The sequence below is a fragment of the Hippocampus comes genome, unplaced genomic scaffold (assembly GCF_001891065.2).
Source record: "Hippocampus comes isolate QL1 unplaced genomic scaffold, H_comes_QL1_v1.1 scaffold347, whole genome shotgun sequence".
NCBI lineage: Eukaryota > Metazoa > Chordata > Actinopteri > Syngnathiformes > Syngnathidae > Hippocampus > Hippocampus comes.
In genome coordinates, this window is record NW_017805872.1 from 176612 (window position 1) to 197028 (window position 20417).

General features: G+C 43.5%; 4 protein-coding genes across 6 annotated transcripts in view; 2 read left to right on the top strand and 2 right to left on the bottom strand.

The window, feature by feature from the left end:
• Window positions 1-538, bottom strand: part of LOC109527088 (AN1-type zinc finger protein 5-like) — a 15193-nt gene extending 14655 nt beyond the window's left edge. For both annotated transcript variants that reach the window (XM_019888786.1, XM_019888785.1), the window contains exon 1: window positions 304-538. The gene's annotated coding sequence lies outside the window, so the exon portion shown is untranslated. The remainder of the gene's footprint in view (window positions 1-303) is intronic.
• Window positions 539-1691: 1153 nt separating this feature from the next.
• ccnb1 (cyclin B1) lies at window positions 1692-4519 on the top strand. Of its 2 annotated transcripts, none has more exons than XM_019888804.1 (9): window positions 1692-1803; window positions 2047-2172; window positions 2398-2489; window positions 2561-2753; window positions 3057-3215; window positions 3302-3538; window positions 3613-3753; window positions 3847-3957; window positions 4039-4519. In XM_019888804.1, exons 1-9 carry the CDS (start codon window positions 1783-1785, stop codon window positions 4141-4143), a joined length of 1185 nt encoding a protein of 394 aa, XP_019744363.1. In that variant the 5' UTR covers window positions 1692-1782; the 3' UTR covers window positions 4144-4519. The 2 variants fall into 2 exon arrangements, with proteins under 2 accessions (XP_019744363.1, XP_019744362.1); XM_019888803.1 differs by having other exon boundaries at window positions 2398-2487; window positions 2553-2753.
• A 7823-nt stretch (window positions 4520-12342) lies between these two features.
• pmchl (pro-melanin-concentrating hormone, like) lies at window positions 12343-16953 on the bottom strand. The gene is made up of 2 exons (XM_019888741.1): window positions 16839-16953; window positions 12343-13031 (listed from the first exon to the last, which is right to left on the bottom strand). Exon 2 carries the CDS (start codon window positions 12842-12844, stop codon window positions 12446-12448), a length of 399 nt encoding a protein of 132 aa, XP_019744300.1. The 5' UTR covers window positions 12845-13031; window positions 16839-16953; the 3' UTR covers window positions 12343-12445.
• Window positions 16954-17458: 505 nt separating this feature from the next.
• spag8 (sperm associated antigen 8) lies at window positions 17459-19413 on the top strand. Its single transcript, XM_019888740.1, has 6 exons — window positions 17459-17654; window positions 17826-17958; window positions 18088-18133; window positions 18384-18498; window positions 18782-18844; window positions 19238-19413. The coding sequence occupies exons 1-6, from the start codon at window positions 17604-17606 to the stop codon at window positions 19337-19339; spliced, it is 510 nt and encodes a 169-aa protein (XP_019744299.1). The 5' UTR covers window positions 17459-17603; the 3' UTR covers window positions 19340-19413.
• Window positions 19414-20417: the final 1004 nt, after the last annotated feature.

The following is a 20417-nucleotide window of genomic DNA, read 5'->3' on the forward strand; positions in this document are numbered from 1 at the left end:
GGACAACGCAAATATTATTCCTGACGTGTGTGTATATATATATATATATATATATATATATATATATAAACAACACCCAAAATAAACCTCGACACATGGGAAATGGATTTATACCGACATCATCAATTTATGATGACACAAGTTTAAACTGACAGTAACAATTATTGCGACACTTGCGACGATGCATTCGTATTCATTTTACATCTAATCATACATCCAAAACCAAGTCGATAAGGTTACAGCAACCTCAGAAACGCACCAAACAACCAGCAATGCTAGCTTGCTCTCATGAAGTTTTCTTACCGGCTATGTCAGATGACCGTTGTTTTCCTTTTCGAATAAACGGTATAACGAATTGGATGTGAGTGCACACTTAGGACCGTCTATTTTTTTGCGTTTTTTCCCCTCCTCCTCGTCGTCGTCGTCGTCCGACCCAGAACTGGGCTCCTCTGCCGCTAGCGTCCTAGCGTGAACTGTGGAGCTGATCAGAGCTGGCATCGGTTTTGTTTCATGTTGCGTTGAGGGACCCCGCTTCCGGTGGACGTCATGGAAATTATGAACTTCTGACTGAGAGGAAGATGTGTTTGGGCGTAAGCAGGATGTTTCAAAAAAAAATATTGGTCTGCACAATTCATTCAAGTAGATGGCCGAGTGTTTTGCACATCAACATATTAGCGGTGTTCTGTACTGTAGTCGTAATTTGTAGAAAGATGTCTGCTGCGTTCAAGGCCTCTCATCAACTGAACTTTCTTTGTATAACTTCCACTGGTGTGCACAACCTATATTTCCCAAACTTTATTGATTCAGTGCAACCATTGCAGATTTGGGGAGGGAGAACTCCCAACGAATCAGTACCAAACCAAAATGTTGGGAAAATAATATTGATCTCTCTCAGCTCAAATTTACTCCCAAGCAGTTTTAAGTGAACACAAAGATGAAATATTCCCAGACAGCCACAATTTATTTTGATGTATGAATGGCAACAGGTGGATAAGATAAGATAACCTTTATTTGTCCCACACTGTGGAAATTTGCAAATATACAAAGGTTTATTGTACTTCGTCATTGTCGTTTTTTGCACTTCGTAATGAGCCACATATATTCAACCGGAGACAGGTCTGGCCTGCAGGCAGGCCAGTCCAGTACCTGCATTATTTTACTATGAAGCCACACTGTTGTAACACGTACAGACACAGAATGTGGTTTGGTGTTGTCTTGCTGAAATAAGCAGGGGCATCCATGAAAAAGGCATTGCTTGGATAGCAGCATTATTTCTCCAAAACCTGTAGGAGCTTTCAGCATTAAAGGTGCCTTCACATTTTTTTCCACAAATGAGGGCTCATTTTTATCTATGTGTCGAATCACCAGCAGACACATGATTAGCTTTTTTTTAACATACCCACTCTAGAATAATACGTCATAGAAAAACAGGAAAAGGAAGTGGAGATTTTAAAGGCCACGTGATTGTCGGAGTCCAAAAACTGTTTATAATACACGCGATCTAAATATATTTATACATGATTAAACCTGACCGGGAGGGTATAGTTATTTTAAAAAAGTATTTTTGTGTTTTCTTTTCTTTTCTCCTTTTGTCCGGAGTCATGGGAACGCATTGAGCGCAGATGCGTTCGACCAATCAGGTCGCCGGACAGTTTGATCCAGCCAATCGGCTCGCAGTGCGCAAGGATTTAAACCAAGACAAACAGCTTGCTGTAGTGTGATTCGGGTTCAACGCTCTTCTTGGTTTCAGAACGCTGCGTCCAAAGAAACGGGCATTTAAGAATGGCTTTTCGCGCTACAAGAGTAAGTAATTTATAACTTCTAATGACTGTTTGTGCATCTTCGATTGGCGTGGTGGCGGTTTATATGCTTAACCTTCCGATAATCTTAAAATTTTAGTATTAATGATACAGCTTCTGCTTCTGTGCAGCAATGATCTTTTTTCCCCCACCTTCCCTTTTCAACAATGCTGTATTTGCGGACCAACCCCCTGCCCCCCAAATGAATTATTACTTTTAAAAATTTAATTTTCAATTTTCTCTTCAGAACCGCTTGACCTCCACCCGGACTGACCTCGCTTCAAAGACATGCTCCGTCACTGGGCCCCCACTCAAGACGCGAGCCGCTCTTGGGGACATTGGTAATGTCCCAGGCAGCAAACAGCCCCAGAAGGTAATACTCTTAAAAATATTGTAATCGAGGGTCTGTTTCATTATATCCCCCTGGCTTTAGCAATGATCAAATTCCAGCAAGCCATTTTAGTAATGCTCCCACTCTCCAAATTCCTGAAGTATTCCACTGTTAAGACGAGGCAGTCAATAGATTTGTTGCATGATTACATGTGAAATATTTTGATTGCAGTGAGTGTCATTTTTGCTCACGATGTCCACTTCTTAGGCAGTCAAGGCACACGCTGTTAAAAAGACCAAAGCACCCGTTGTGACTGAAAAGGCTGAGCCTAAAGCACAAAATGTTCCTGTGGTACAGGTAAATTCTAATTGTGGTCTATTTATATCTGTTTAACTGCTAAACTATCTTTATACCTGTTTTAGGTGGTGCCGGTGCCTGAACCCGAGTCAGTGTCTCCAACTCCAATGGAGACCTCAGGCTGTGAGCCAGCTGACTTGTGTCAAGCATTTTCTGATGTTATTCTCCACAGCACTATCAAGGATGTGGATGCCGATGACTACGACAACCCGATGCTCTGCAGCGAATATGTAAAAGATATATACAAGTATATGCGTCAGCTGGAGGTGAGGAAATGATGCACTGTCAGTTATGGGATAGGTCATGATTAGAGCTGGGACAACGTTGACTTCTGTACACTTCAGTGAATTGTTTCCCTGTTGTGAAATGATCTCTTCTCTTGGCATGTTGAAAGCCAATCAGAGTTGGTTTCCATTTGGGTAGTTTGTGACCTCAATTTAAAACTCTGAGCATTCAAAGGCCAGAGAAAACCTATATTAAAGTGTACTCTCCGGTAAGGCAGTTGGTTATTGGATGAATAAAATGCTTTACTCAGGATTTTGGTTCTTTTCTCTCTCTTCGCCACCCAGGCTGAGCAGAATGTCCGAGCCAATTATCTTAAAGACCAGGAAGTGACCGGCAACATGCGGGCCATACTTGTCGACTGGCTAGTCCAAGTGAGCCTGAAGTTCCGCCTGCTGCAGGAGACTATGTACATGACTGTGGGAATAATTGACCGCTTTCTTCAGGTAAATCAGAGTGCTTGCTTCATGAAATGCTAAACAAAAAAAAAAAAAAATGTGGTGACAATCTATCTGTTTGCCTTTTTTGATAGGACAACCCAGTCCCCAAGAAGCAGCTGCAGCTTGTCGGAGTGACCGCCATGTTCCTAGCTTCAAAGTACGAGGAGATGTATCCACCAGAGATCATGGACTTTGCCTTGGTTACGGATCAGGCCTACACTACTGCCCAAATCAGAGATATGGAAATGACAATCCTGCGTGTGCTAAAATTTCAACTTGGCCGCCCTCTCCCTCTGCAATTCCTCAGAAGGGCCTCAAAGATTCATGAAGTTTGTTGCAGAAACTCGACTTTGTTTTTCTCTCTGGTGGGTTTTAAATATTTAACTGAGATCTCTTCACTCAGGTGACTGCAGAGCAGCACACCCTGGCAAAATACTTGCTCGAGCTGACCATGATCGACTACCAAATGGTTCATTACCCGCCTTCAATGGCGGCAAGTGCCGCGTTGGCGCTCACGCTCAAGCTGCTGGATGCGGGAGAATGGGTGAGTTAAGTGAAACTGGACAGTTGCCCGTGGTTGGAAATTAGTGATCAATATTGCCATGAGGTGAAATTGTGTGTTTTTACTTTGCTTCAGGACGCAACGCTGCAACATTACATGGACTACACCGCCGACAGTTTGGTTCCAGTCATGGCACACATTGCCAGAAATGTTGTCAAGGTGAATGAAGGTCAAACGAAGCATATGGTAAGGGGCTGTCTTGGTTGTCTTGACTTTGACTGACAGAACGGCATCTGAATACTTATTTATTTTCATCTGACTTCACAGGCTGTCAAAGACAAGTACTCTACTTCAAAACAGATGAGGATTGCAACGATCTCACAGCTCAAGTCTTCCGTTGTGAAAGATCTTTTGAAGCAGCTAACGCAGTGACTTTGACCTTGTGTAAATGTTTTTTTTTTTTGTACATATTTCACCTTATGACAACCCTCCCCCACCCCAAAAGCTTTTATCCCTTTTTTATGCTGCTTTTAATCAGTTTTAAATCTGTATGAAAGTGTCGGTTTAAAGATTGATTTGGCTATTGATCTTACACCTGCATCAGATGTAATCTGTTAAATGATAGTGATTGATCCCCACTTTTTTTTTCCGCGCAAATGCCTATTACCCATTGCTCTGAAAAACTTGTGGATTTTATTTACAAATGTTGTCACATTTATGCTGCTGTTAAAGTTATGTAAATGTACAGCAAAACTTTGACGTTGTTTACATTCTTGACTGTGTTAAAAATTAAATGTTTTGACCAGAATTTGTTTTTCCTCTTGACTGTCTTTTTAAGACAAAAGGTTGTTGCCATTTAATCACGAAGTTAAATTGACGTGTGGTACTGCCGTTTTTTTACCAGCAGAGTGTACTCTTGACTGTCAAAACTTTTTTTTTTTTTTTTTAAAAAGAGGAATGCATAGCGTCGCAAATGGTAAATGCTATTGAGTAATTTAATACAGCCTACTCTACTCCCCCTCAGGATTTTGACGAGATTGGGTCCATTTTACGGTTGCATGAATTTACTGTGGGGAAGTGCAATTCATGTGATTTAAGATGTTCAAGACTGCCTCGCTCAAAAGGTGCTTTTGATAACCAAATGGTGCTTGTAATGAGGATGGAATATTCACTCTTTGTATGCTTTAAATATAGATTATACTTTAAAGATTTCCACCCCGGGGGGTGCTGTTGGTCCAAAATTGGCTATTTAAAGGGTACATCACTTTTATACCAGTTGGTTACCAAAATCATTCGAGCTGAATTTTTAAACTTAATGTTTTGCAACTTTGTGCTTTCAAAGCCTCTCGACGATGCCTGCAAGACAATATCCAATCATTGAATTTGAGTCAAACTGGCTATTAAGTAGCTTCACATAAAGGGCAGCTTTACCCCACCAGGCCAATTTTTTATGTTATTTTTAAAGTCAAATATTCTGGTGGTGACAGTGTATCTTCATGATCGCATGCAGCTGAGACCCTGGTGATACTCTTTGACCCCAATCCATCCTCTGAGGCCCACAGAGACCTTTTGTGAACAGGAACACCTGCTGGACATGAGCTAAGTCCCTGTCTCCCATCAGGTTCCCAAGGCCATCACTCACAGAAGGTCTCCTGGCTAATAACTTGATGGCAGTTTTGGCTGAGACCTCCCGAGAGAACCTTTTTGTTTCAGGCTTTGTGCCGTTGTGATATACTCCCATCCGATAGTTGAATTGTAACAAAATGAGGCGCATTGTGTACATGTTGTGGGGGAAAAACTGCATCGACTGTACTGTGTAAATGTGATGGGTTAAAAACACAATTTCTCCCTCCCCCACTTTAAAAACACTCATGCGTTGAACCTTCTGTTACGTTCCAGCATGTCACACCATTTGTCTTAGTTATCGTGGAAGGCTCCGCTTTCAAACGAACTCACAACGCGAAGAATTTGTGCTTGGAGGCTGAGGCCATACTGTGCAAGACATCAATTTACAAGGCGTTCCTCGTTAGCTGGTGTCTGTACTCCAATTGTATTTTTTTTCCCATTTCGCTTGACTAACAATTTTATCAGTCCGTCCATTCTCAGAACCACTTATCCACAATTTGGGCCATCGGCAAGGCACACGGTAAACTGGTCACCAGCCAACGGCAGGGCACAAGAAGACAAAGAACCATTCACACTCACAATTAGTGTTCTATTTTCCTACTATGCATGTTATTGGAACACTGGCGGAAACGGCTTGACTAACAATTTTATCAGTCCATCCATTCTCAGAACTACTTATCCACAATTTGGGCCATCGGCAAGGCACACAGTAAACTGGTCACCAGCCAACGGCAGGGCACAAGAAGACAAAGAACCATTCACACTCACAATTAGTGTTCTATTTTCCTACTATGCATGTTATTGGAACACTGGCGGAAACCGGAGTACCCGGAGACCGGGAAAAACATGCATACTCCACACAGGAAGCCCGGAGCCCGGATTTGAACCCATAAGCCGCACTGCGAGAAAGACGTGCTCACCGGTCAGCCCTTGACTGATCATTTTAAAATAAACTGTGAGAGGCCAGGGGTGGGCAAGTAATTTCACAAGGGCTATGAGAAACTGGAGTGCTAGCAGAGGGTCAAGTCAACATGCTCAAATCAACTTTGTCAACGTTATTTTTCATGTATTGAGATCAGGCATATTGTCCCGTTTCAATAAATTGCTCCGTGTGTTAGATATGATGCGTGTTTTTTTTGGTTAGCACTTTTCATTTTAAACAAAATTATAAGTATGTGTCATTTGTTGTGGGAAAACTGGCCAGCAATAAAAGGTTAAATGTAAGCATATTGCCCCGTTTCAATAAATTGCTCCATGTGTTAGATATGATGCGTGTTTTTTTGGTTAGCACTTTTGATGATAAGTATGTGTCATTTGTTGTGGGAAAACTGGCCAGCAATAAAAGGTTAAATGTAGGAAGACATTTCCAAAATAAACAGGCAGGCTTTGCCGAAAAATATCTGGAGCGAAGCGAGAGAAAACGAGCTGTATCGGAACTGATGCGGAAAGCTGATCTGAGGAAAAATCGATTTGAGAAATTGGATCAAGTCTGCAAATTCAACCACCTATGCAAGTTTTCGGGAAATTGGTCAGACATGGGACGCCGTTCACAGACGGAGAATATATGAAAGAGCCGTTCATTCAGATGTCGGAACACCTATTTGGGGACTTTAAAAACCAAGACTGAAATTGTGCAGAAAATCAGAGAGATGCATTTCCGCCGAGGCCTTGCCACACGCTCCGAAAGACGAAAGGATGATGGCTCATGGCATTTTTGTTTGCTAGAAGTTCAGCGCTAAAAGTTTCGCTACACGCTCCGAAAGCCGAAAGGATGACAGCCTCACGGCATTTTTGTTTGCTAGAAGTTCAGCGCTAAAAGTTTGCTCTAAGTTCATCTTCTCAATTCATTTGAAAGATACCGTCAACTCTGCAATTTTTATGAATGTACAGTATTTATTTTGGGGCAGGGGGGGAGGGGGGGTAAGAGTGTTCATTTAATCAATAAAATGGAATTTTCTGAACCACGGATGGACTGCATGGATTTCATCAGGGACAAACTCGTTTGCAAGTACAGTATGAAGAGCTCACGACCAATTGTAGGAAATGCTTAGCAAGTGTCAATGTCTTGTTCGTTGTTCTGATCAGTGCATTTTTTTACAGGTTTCTGCTCTCATCGGGAGAATTTGCTCATCAGGTCTGAGGTCCACCAAGAATGGAATTCTTGGCCTCAAACGTCTGGAATTCCAGCAACTTCGAGATCATCCGAGATCAGTCTCGGAATTTTGAATCTTTTTCCCAGTCTACACATGGTCTGAAATGGCCGAACCGTCGAACAAATAAGCCGTTCAAGGAGCAAAGAGCCCTGTCTATCATTTCAGATGTTTTCATTGGTGAATGGTAAAGTCAAACAAATGGGCGGTGCTAGCGGCGTTTCTGTGGGGTGCTGATCGGTTGGCAGGAGGCAAAATGCACGGAATGAGGTCTCGTGGAATGGAGTCGAGGGTAGCGCAGATAAACACGGCGCCATTTATTTCTACAGCGTATAGATTATCGAGCGAATTCCACGTGGCTCCGAAACTTTGGGGAGACTTGACCTTTTTGTGTCTTGAGGGAAACAAAGAACCCATTGTCAGTGATTACAGCAGAGTGCTGGAAGTCGACTTTTCTCCAGACCTCTTAAGCCTTTTCATGTTTGGGTTTGTGCGAACAGAAAGTAAGCGTTGTTATCAAGGTTAAAGTAACATTTGTTCAACTGTCTGAAAGGAGGGAGACTGTTAAATGGGTCTCCAAGGGTATTTCGCAATAAGCAAAAATTGCGTTTTGTTTTGCTGCCGAGTTCCCCTGCGCTGGAATATAATTCCTGTTTTGGAGAAAGCGAAATACCTGCAAAAACCTGCTGTTCTTACGAATGTAACCGTTTAGCTTTAAAAATGTCTGTAGTGGTTTGTTGTCATGAGTTGTCCAATTAGGGTTTACAAAACTCATTGCCAATTTTTTAATTAAAATTTTTTTTACGGTGTTATTAAATGGCATCAAAATCCCAAATTTTCCACCGTTTCATGCGTAGAACGCGGATCCGAACGGATGGGATTTTGGCCACGCGGTCACCTACCGAAGATTGCCTGCCCGCGTCGTGGTTGCGACATGGCCGCTCGCGTGAGCAAAAATGTCTGAACAGCTTTCGCACCTGCGTCTCACGCAAAGCCAAAACTTGGCACCGCCTCCCAACCTTGGAGGGTTTTGAGGAGTGAACGGCTTCAATGTATTTTGACAGACATTCCTCAGCCTTCCACAGTGAGCGTGTGGGCGCATTTTGTGGCTGATGATTATTAGCTACTCGCTAACAATTCAATGCCGGGTTTGAAGCGCGTGAGATGCAGCTGGGCGCTGTCAAGCCATACAATTGCAGTATCTTGTGTTTGGCAACAATATGTAACCGTGACTATCACTTATAATGTCCCGAAGGATAAAATAGCAAAAGCTTTCAGTCACGGGTGCCATAACGCACGCGAGCAATCGCGCATGCGCCAGTTCCATTCAATCAGGAGAGCTGACACCTCTCCATATGTTGAAGTCTTGGCGTTACATCAACCTCACTCATGAGTTGTGCTGGAGTAACCCTTCGCATCTGCTGCCGTGCCTGCTCCCCCTTTCTCGATGAGCCGTTTTATGAAATGCACGCATCTTAATATCTTTTTGTTTGATTACTCTGCAGATCTGATTAAATCCTTCTTATGAAATGTTTGTGTTTCTTGAACCGCCTACTGCAGTGGGCTGCTATTCAGCGCAACAGATATTCAACCTTGGTTGATAACTCAAGATTATTAATTCTCTGGGTAAAATTCTCAAGGTGGTCCGGCACTTAAATCTGTGGACACAATGTCTCTTTAGGTCTTGAAACAAACAGTTGTGTGACTTTGAATCCAAGCGGCTTTCAAGATCCAGCCATCCGTTGTCGGAGCCTCTTCTTGACATCAACATCAAATGTACGGACCGTTTAGTTTCTGTCATTAAACTAACCGACGGCCATATTGACTTCCGTGTGTGGACAATGTCATGGCTTTTCGGGCCCGAGAATCTCTCATCGCTTTTCTCGTGAAGAGTTTCTGGCAGCATGGGATCATGCCACGATACTGTAAATTGATATCTGTCATCGTTTTATTTTCTTTCTGGAATTTTCCATTCTGCATACCCATTATATCAGCTGTGACTTTCATGGGAACGCAGTGATTCATGACCATGGGTTCGTGATTCAGTCCCAGGTGCCCTTGCTTGATTCAACGGGGAAAAGTGACATCATCTTCATGCACCTCGCCTCCCACCCCCATTCTCACTTCCCCCTTCGGCCTCTAATGGAGGGGGCCGGAGCTGGTGGGGAGCCTTTGTGAATAATTAAGGCACTCGGGTGCACTTTATAACCTGGGCTGCAAAGCTTGCTGTGACATTCACCCTAAGTGCACGAGTACAATAGCCCAAGAGGAAACTACTCTTTATGGACCAATACAATCAATAATAACTGTGCTTTTCCTTGCCTGCTATGTCCCTGGAAAGTGTATGTGGCCGATCGAGTGCTAAATTTTCAGAAATCCTGAATGACAATGAATTAAAAAAAAAAAAAAAAATCGGAATATGGTATATGGCCGGTCATGCAGAAGTATAGCTCGTGGTGAGAGTTATTTACATACAAAAAAAAAAAAACAGTGGTCAGTGGCACTAAAAGCCTGGAAATAAAAAAGCTTACAATTTATATCACGTTTGGGGTGCATAAAAATCCATCTGATTCTACACCTCCACGCATACAGACAGTACATGCTTGTAGTTTGACTTTCCTCAGTGAAAAGTGTGCAAAAGAGAAGGAAAAAAGTACTATCAAATGTTTTAAGGGCATTTCAAAGTGAATGGCACAAAGACATTTAAACATGTCTTGCTCCATCAACCATTCATTCTGTGATTTTTACCCAGTTTTTTTTTTTTTTTTAAGTCTACAGGGAGTGCCGACTCATCAGATTCAACATGTTGAGCTTGAGCTCTACACCGATCATTTGCACCGACTGGGTGGGATTGAATTAGTAATGGACATCGGAGACCCCTTTGGCGCCAGATGCCACGGAACCGTTTGACCAAGCTAGATTACGTTTATCTTGTGAGAGGACACAAAAAAAAAAAAAGATGGCTCTAATTAGGTTTGGGAATCAGATTTCATCCAGTGAGTGCCAGTCATTGTCACTGCACAAAATGCAATAACAATTACAGATACGCTTTATTGCCTGAGACAGATGGGGAAGGGGGAAGTTCACTTTCAAATAAATTGGTCATCGTGAAAATTGTCCATTCTCCCATTTGATTCTGCCAGTAAAGCTATCAATGTTTAACATTGTAATTAATTTTTTTGCCAGTCTGTAATTTTTTTTTTTTTTTAATGTGATTGGTCGTCCTCTGAACAAAAAAAAAAAAAAAAAAAGGGAAATGTGTTTGCAGGATCAACGAACTTGTCCGGCTCATAGTTAGGCCGAGCTGCTTCTATTTCTTGTTCTACGACTCATTTTTCTTTGCATTTTAACAGCAGTCTCGTTGTCCTGTGACATCATGCTGCATCTGTCAGAGGTCACTCTATTTGGGGGAGGAGACTTGAAGGGTGTCAATTGCAAAAGCATCATGTGTGGTGTATGCTGGGTTGGTCATGTCGAATATTGGGTGCGGATGTTCTCTCTGTCTTGCTCAAAAAAAACCACACACACAATAAAAAAAAAAAAAACGCGTATATAGAGTAGTCTATTAAAAAGTGACAGATTTCATTCATCGTAATAGTCCATATGTATCTTAAAATCCGAGTGGGAAAAGTCAGGAAAAAAATACAAAGCTCGCAAGCTAAGGTGGCTCGATACCCGGCTTCATTATAGCAAGTTGCATACATGATATTTCCTCATGAATTTATTTGTGAAACACGCATCTCTGAACGTGATGCTATCATACGAGGCGAGGCGGCAGCTGCAAGTTCACCTCACCAACCCCCAACATAGAACCACCCACCCTCTCTGAACGTGATGCTCATCATACGAGGCGGCAGCTGCAAGTCCACCTCACCAACCCCCAACATAGAACCACCCACCCTTTCGCTCATGCTCGTGGGCGTGTGTGCGGGGGTGGGTGGGAAAGTCATCTTCTGCTCAAGCTCTCAGGAATCCATTCTAAATACTGCTACAGCTGTATCTGTCTGCATCCCCGGAGTTAAAGAAAGCATTTCAGTTTGGACATAAGTTAGTGACTGGCATTGTTGTGGCATCTGTCGAGTACTAATTGACTGATGGCTTTTGTGTCTCACAAAATAACAGTGAACGCGTTCTCTCGGCATCCTCTTGGCCAAAGATGGATGGCATAGCGCCAGTCAGGCTGATGACTATAAATTCCATCCTGGAGCAATGTTCCAAAAATATCCTGTGATCTTTTTGGTTGGGGGGGGGACAATATTTCCACTTACAACATCATGAGCCAAATAAGAGAATTATTGTATTTGCTAGACCACACTGTCGTCAATGACTCACTTCAATTACCCGTAATACATAATGCACACTTCATAAGATGTAAATGTGTTCATGTCCTCAGCTTAATTAACTGCATCCCCCAAACCAAAAAGATGCATTTTCCTATGGAAGACCGGTCACCTTGCGATTGGACTGGCGAGCAGTTCAAGGTGTACGCCACCTTAAATTCAGCTGGGATAGGCCACACCTCACCTGCTACCCTAATGAGGACAAGCGGAACGGTAAACGGACAGATGAGCTGCTAACCAAGCCCGATAAGACTCAGACACAGCTCATACATCAAGTTCTACACTGCTCGCCCTCGTCAGGTCGCGGGCTGAAGGCTTACCCGTCATCGATGGGCAATTTTAAATGGGGGCATTGATAGGAAATCGACCCAACCCCAGCAGGAAAAACTTCAGCTGTGTGAACCACTATACTTCTAATAGCCCTTAACAGATGAGCAGGGAAACTATCTCAATTACTTCCAGTTTGCCTGTCAGATTTAGCAAAAGTCACGACACACAGTAAGACAAAGCACATGTCACAGTACAATTAATTGGCTTTTAATCACAAATGTGCCGTGAAGTCAACACACATCATTTTGGCATATATTACAATTCAGCTGGGGGCCTGTCCAAACTGTCCTAGACTTCCCAGCATGGCCGGTAGACTCGTCCCACCATGCATCTCACGCTGTCCCGTCTCAGGATGGGGATGCTCAGGTCCTGGCCGCCGTTTGTACGTTCGACGGCCTGGCTGTTGTCATCAGCTCGTCGCTTGTAGAGGGCCAGTCCGTTGTGCAGCACTCGCAGGTCACGCCAAAGACCGGGATCGGCAACAACGATGACCCTCTGCCCTCTGGTTTTGCCGTCGGCGACGGCGGCCGCCTCGCCGCGGCTGTTCTCCGTCACCTCCTCGCTCAGCAGGGAGGTGAAGGCATCCTGCTCCAAGGGGCCGTCTTGAGCCAGGTCCGCGGGCGACGCCCAACAAGAGTGCAGCAAGAGCGCTGCGGCCAAGATGACGCACACGAGGGACTTTCTCATCGTGAAGATCTTTTTGGGAGACTGCTTGGCTTCGGGGACGAATCGCTCCGCAGATGTCTCAGGTTCTAGTCGCGACCTAAAAGTCCTGGGAACCTTCTTTTATACCACTCGGGAGCCACGCCATTGTCCACGTTGGCTTTTGTCGTGAACGTCATCATAGGTTCTCCCGTTGCGCTCTGGAAATTAGCTGAAAGTATTAAAAGAGGGATGCGCACAACTATTGCCCGGTTCGAGTGTGTTGTCTTCACACAAGTTCATTAGAGTCATGCAGTGGATGACTTTGGACCCTTGATAACGAAACAGCGGGACGTCTTTGAGCGGCAGAAAGCAAGATGACTTCCTCCAAAAATGGCTGACCTTTGAAATAATGGCGCTGGATGAACCACCCGTCGGCGCATTGTGGCTTTATAATCTGTGATGAAGGCTAAACGACTTCTACTCGTTGTTTGCTATTATTTTTAAGCCAATGACCAAAGAGGATTAACGGGACATGCTGACAAACGGTGGCTGAAGTGTTTGTTTGTCCTGAAGGCAGCTTCTTGTCGACGTGGCAAGAGACAAAGTGAAGTTTGAAGATCATCCAAAAGGAGAATGTGCCAGCGTGGATCTCTTCCATCAGCCCCGATGGTGATGATATTAGCTTGCATATGCAATTTTGTCAAATTATTTTGGAGGAATCCCTCTTCCCATGTCTTGGTGGCAATCAGCGAAGGAACCGGACGCAATGTGTCAAATCATTGCGCATGTATTGCTAATGATGTCAAACAATGGCAGACAATCAGCCCCAAAATGTACGCGCACATCTCGACTTATTGCAAGTAGGAGGCTCCAGGAAAGCTTGCCAAACCCCGAAAACAAGGTCAGCAATGGAACCCAAAACCTTTGACTGTGAGGCGTCCCATAGACCACCGTACATGGTGCATCCGAAATGTCAAACACACCAAATGGCTTGTTAATCAAAAAAAAAAAATCATATCTCCGTACAAGGAAATCATAAACGAAGCTAGTTCTTTCCATTTGAGTTGGTGCTGCTCTGCAGCCTGAACAACTCGAGGCTATTCTAAGTGAGAGACAACTCCAACAAACTGAAAGAGAAAAAGGGGGAAGGGGGTGTGTGTGGGGAGCACGACACATTGGTGTTTGCTACACCTGAAGCGCAACCTGCAATGTTGAAGCAACTAATGATGGGAAACAGCAGACCTCCTAAGAGTGCCAAGATGACAGCCAAACCACCGCTCTCAGCAATTATCTGAGGCTTATGACGCTAATGGGAGCTGGTGCGAGGTCGGGGAAAAAGATGAAAGCTAGCGAGGAGAGGAAAGATGACCACGGATCTGTTGCTATGGCGTGACAGATTTCATCAAGGAAACCAGAAATAACCGTGGTGTTTCCTGCAAAGGGAGACGCAACAAAAAGAAAGAAAGAGTCGCAGTGTCGCTCGCGCTTAAAGTGAAGCGAAATCTACACGTAAGGATGATACAATACAAAGAGAAATTTTTTTCCCAGCATTTCGTTCCCTAATGCCGCAAAAGCATGAACGATACACTTTCGACGGCGCTAACGCTTCAATACAAGCAAATGTCTGCTATTTTGTGGAGCCAATAGAATGTAATGGGAGGTCGAAAATAATCCACCACGCGAAGTGTCTGAATCACTCCTCCTCTCCACTGTCGAACAGTAAGGGACTGGTTCTCATTCTTTGCCGATGTTCACGTTGCCATGGAGACCGGTTATCCAGCCGATCGCACGCAACCTTGCCCACACAGGCCAGATTAAGCACACTGACATCTGGGCGGACCTGGACGTCAAAGGTTAGGAAGTGTCTCTTTTTGTTTCAACAACTTTGCGAAGATGTCTACTCACAAAAATCCAAACGAGAAATGACGGCAGCAAGACAACCGTATGGAATACACATTCGTCTGACATTTTATTAGGTACCCCCGCACTATCTAAAAATATCCCTTTTTAAAGAGAGGTTCGGAGCTGGGTGAAAACGTTGCTTTTAAAAAAGGTACTATTAACGCTAGGTTAGCGGTCGTTGTTTGTGCATTTGTACACAATGCCGGCGGTGGTGTATTGAGTTGATATTGTTCATTTATGTAGAATTGTGCCCATAACGCAAGCAAACAAATTTGTGCTGCATATACTCAAAGCATGACACGTGTACCTTGAAATTCTTTTGTTACACGGCTCTAGACTGGAATACATAGTATCCATACTCCCACACACGCAGCTGACAAAATGCCTTGCTCACTCGGAACACCTGGAAAACCTACTGTATTCATAAGAGCCATTCGCCCTGCAGTGAAGCACAGTAAGAGAGTTTGGAGAGGACCGACTTGGGCCTCCATGCTGAGCTGGCAGCCAGTTCCAGACATACTGGCCGCCTGACAGTCAAAACTTTGCTGCAGAGGCTCAGCAACAAGCTCTGTGGTTTTCATTTGGTCTCATATGCACTGCAACAAGACCAGGGTGTTATATTTAACAGGGTCTGCATCACTTTCAATAAAGACAAAGGGGACGTGATGAGAAATGGCATGGTATTGAATATTGGGGTCAGAAATACACATTTACAGTCTTTTATCTCACACACACACACACACACACACACACACACACACGCACACACAGATTAATCCACCAGAATCGTACCTTTGGCTACAACGCTATGCGGGCTCTTCTGGTTAAGGTAGGAGGAACTTTCAAGTAAAACTTGTTGGTGTTAACAGAGGCAGGCGGCCACCAGCGTGCTCCCGCTGTATACTAATGTAAAAAGATCCTTCGGATTTACCGCTGACGAATTACCGCTGACGAATGACAGACTGGCTAAATTTACTGAGGCGCCCACGTGTGGATGGATGGATGGCAGAAGCTTGAAACCGTCATTCGGTGTTGGAAAAAAAGAATTTTTCACAGAAGTCATGCAACATGGCCAGACAGTAAACACAGGTGTAAATTTGGTTTCTAGTTCATTTAGAGAAGCGGCGGCTGCCTGCTATGGCGGAGTGAGAAGATCTATACTGTTCATTCTTTGGTGTGATTTAGGCATACGCACTGCTCAGCAAAGACAATCAAGACATTGTGGAGCTGCCTGTTTCATTCATTTATTTCAGGTATTGGATTTGTGTTGTTGCTTGAAGCAACCAGAAAATAAAACAGCCCATTGATGGCGGTATCTTAAGACATGTGCCCTTCGGAAAAGGGAAACAAACAGCGGGTTCTACTGGAGAACACGTGGCTGAATGTAACCCTGCTGTAACACAGAAGACTTGATGGATCAGCGATTGGATTTAATTAAATGTCTAACAGGTGGTCAAATGACAGGAGCGCAATTTTTTTTTTTTAATTTCCCTTAATTGCACCCCGGGGGACGACAAAGCTGTTTGCTCAAGTCTTGCAACCTTCCTCAGCAGACACATGAAGGAATGTGAGGAAGATGATTCGACCCTCATCCTCCACAGAGAGGAAACCTTTTCTTTTTTTTTTTCTTCAACTCATTTTTAATTGTGGCTGTCACGGCAATGGCAATGTTTAATTTTGTGGTTTTATTTTGCGGTGGCGTATAGCTTCACATTGTATGCTTAAAGCTGTCATTGTTTGCACCAGTGATCTATTTTTAGGAAAACACTGTCAACACTGGAAAGCGAAGATACAGAGTAAATGATACATACACGTCGCAAACATTGGCTCCCAATTTGTGGGCTTGTTATACACCACAGTAAAAGTAAAAAGTACTGGCTCTGAAATGCATTTATGTACACAAGGAAAAATGTATTGACAATGATATACCCATTTTCATTTGCCACAAAAAAAAAGGGGGGGGGGGTGGCACAAAATTGTTTCTCTCAGTGATACAACAAAAAAATAGTATTCTAAAAATAATCCAAAGAAAACACCCCCAAAGTATTTTTGCAACATTAGAGCCCCAGCACCACTCCCCGCAGTCATTGTTGAAATATCATCAAACATAGATAAAACGAAATGAGTAACTTACTTTCGGGCCTTCCCAAGGCTTGCAGAAGATGTGAATGATGCATCCTCCAGTGGACTGCGTGACTTGTGGAATATTCCAAATTTTTCATAGAGGGAGAAAAGTGTTCAGGAAACAGGACTGACAAAGTGTGAAATCAATCGTGTTTTTTTTCTTTTTGTAAATATAAAGTTTGGCTGGAAATTTGCGAAGGTCAAATTACAAACATGTTACACAAACCAAAAAAAAAAAATTGCAACATAATTTAAAGTATTAGATTTAATGGTAAAGTCTCATTTTAGTGCTCATTCCAAGAGGAAAAATCGTAAACGTTTGACGTTGTTGTTTACGGGGTAATTGGCTCGACTTGGGTGCCATGCGTTCTCATAGATTTGCAAACGTTGTGGACTGAGTACGACAAAAATGCAAAATGAGCTCATAGCAACCGAAAATATACACTTGAGTTTTCAGCTCCAGGAGCAATTTGGGAGAATGCGCTTGCGGGTTGTTTTATGTGTTCGGTGTAAATGCAGCCTTCACGGTTTCGACAAAAAAAAAAAAAAAATTGGATGCCTGGACAAGTAAAATGATGTCACGTTCGCCCATAACGTGCCTCATTTCCTCAAAGGTTTCAAGTCACGTGTGTGTTTGCCGTTACCGTGGAGACACTTCCGTCGTCCGGACGCCGTTTGGACGTGCGGTGCCTTTCCTCCGCTAAAAGCAGGTCACTCACACCTGACTCATCGAAGTCTTGGTATATACGATTTTTTTTGTCCAAAATTTGCTGAAATGGCAGACGGCGTAGTTGCTGTAAGTCAACCAAATGACGGCCCCCAAGAGGTGAGTTTTATTCTATTGCTCTAGTCGCCTTGCAAAGGCGGTGAATGAGTTCAATTCAACAGACTCTCATCCCTCAGGAGATTTGTTCCTTGAGTGACATTCAGGGGTACTTCAGTAATGTCGACTTTTCATGTCGTAACACTCAAATGTCATATTTCATCCAACTCCAAGCAAACAAGGGAGCACATCCTGAGACACGGACACAAGGGAATCATCACTATGAACACAGGAGCTAAGATGGAGAGTACCACCACCCTCAAATCAGCATTTGCCCCTCCAAGGAGTCCAGGGGTGAGGCTGCAGGGTATGTGTAGTTTTTTTTTTCTTTTTTTTTTTTTTTGGCAGGCCAAACACTCTTAAGGGGCTGTTCAAAATTCAACAGTCACATGGCTAAAGTGTTCGCTTTATTTCTTCATCCACTTCGTATCTTCAGGCATCAGGTCTGAGCTTTTGGAAAGAAGAATTGCACAGATAATACGGTAGGCATGAATATTACACCTTCAATTCCACTGTACCTGTTAGAATGATAATAAAGACAATTTTATTAACGTCATACCTTCGATCCCCTTACCGGAACCTGCCTTAGGCCAACAATGTACAATTGAGACAAGGGCAAAAAAATTGCATCTTGTCAGAAACGGAAACGTCATCAATCCGAAAAGAACACATTGTGGATCCAAGTATTTATATAATCGTGGAATATTTGCTTGATGATGTTTTTTTTTGCAGGGACAAGATTCATGCAGAACGGAACCCACCGCTTCCCCAAACTGACTTCGCCACCACAACTCAGAGGGATTTTCGAGTCGAGGGATTTGTACCCCAAACGACTAAAATCAACCGAGTATGTCGACGATGCGAGCGCACACTATTTGGGTCTTGAGTACTTTGTGTCAGTGTGTTCACGGCAATCACGCCGGTTCCACACTTCAGCCTCTCAACACGCATTGTATCAAAAAGATGGATTCCTCCTGAATTTGCATAGCCCAAGTGGCTAAAGCCACACCCGTAAATACATTTCTGAAGACAGATCACCAAGATTAGATCTCAATTGTATTTTTGATTATTGAAAAATACAAATGATTGTTTTGTTTAGTTTGTTTTCATTTTGTTGCTTCTATTTCCAGTTTCATGATTATACAACTGAGCAGGCCATCAGCTATTGGAGTGAAAATTACCAGAGGATACAGGTGGGTCACAATTGCTCGGGGAATAAACTTTTAATTTAGCGTTGTTTCATTAAAAACACCTTTTTTTGTTTGGATTATTTTTATTTCTTTTTTTTTTTGTTGCACATTTGTTTTCTGTGAAAGGTTGTCGTGCTTCCTTTCCCTTCCATAGAGCACTGACGGTACCATCCAATTTGTGAGAAGTAAGAACCGCAGTAGCTCTATGAATGAGATGCGTTTGTGCAACCAAGGTCGAAACGCGGATGATTCGAGACTCTGGTAGAAGATTTCTCCTCCCAATTATTCCCTTCTTGCAAATTCTGCAGCCCCAATCAATTCTGGACACAAGCCACAGCCCATCAGGTTGAGGATGCATTTCAGCATTTCAACATTTACTGTTGCTTTGTGTTGCAGGGGGTGAGTGCGGTAGAGTGCCCGAACACACCCTTTAGGAAGTCGGCCCAGTTTTCCACCCCCATCGGTGAGCTGCGGGAAGACATTGACGCCTTCATTTAATAATTGACAAAATCAATGTTTTATTTTTATTTTTTTAAAATAAAGTGGGCTTTGCCCTTGTATGCTTCTCCTGAAGACATCTCTGCTGACTCGCTATCATTACTGATTTCTGCTTTGTGTTGCAGGGGGTGAGTGCGGTCGAGTGCCCGAACACACCCTTTCGGAAGTCGGCCCAGTTTTCCACCCCCATCGGTGAGCTGCGGGAAGTCAAATCATTGACCTTCTGTGTCAACGACTCGCAACGATCGAAGAGCTGGAAAAACAAATGCTGCACACAAAAGCCTACAAACAAGCAAGAAAATATCACCAAATCCTCCTTGCGCCAGCACCTCGAGAAAGCCAAAAGGAAAGACCTGCACCTCCCGTCTAAGCAGATTGTGAAACGCAGCAATGTCACGGGGAAATCAAAACGGGGCTTTACTCGCGAATCTCATAACGCGTGTTCTGTCAATCACAGGACAATGCCGGGAGATGTTGATCCTTTCTGAGCATTCAGGAAGGATTAGTGGGCGGTAGCTATGGCGACAAGCAATTTTAGCTTATATGTATGCAGATTTTCTGTCAGAACATTACATGACACCAGAAAGTCTTGGAGAGGATTCGTATGTGTCATTTTAGATGTGTCATGTAACCTGGTGTGTGTGTGTGTGTGTGTGTGTATTTATATTTTTTTTCTTAAAATACCATAAAAAAACATCCACACACGCAAACACAAAAACATGAATAAACACAATAATTATGGGACAGGTTTGATTGTTATACGTGAACCAAAATGCCCCGTGGACAGGTTGATGATCACGTTTTCTGTACAGGGAAAAGATTGCAAAGATCAAGATGACAGATAGCCAGGTCTCTCGCGTGAAGTTTTCGAAGAAAACGCGCGGCTCAGCAGAGAAAGTCACTGATGATCTCTCATGCTCCACCTCTAACAGGCACCGCTTACCAGGAGGAAGTGGGCGGTAATTACAGTCACGCAGTAGGGGGAGATGGTCTCCAGCAGACACACACACACACGCACACACACACACACACACACACACACACACACACACACACACACACACACACACACACACAC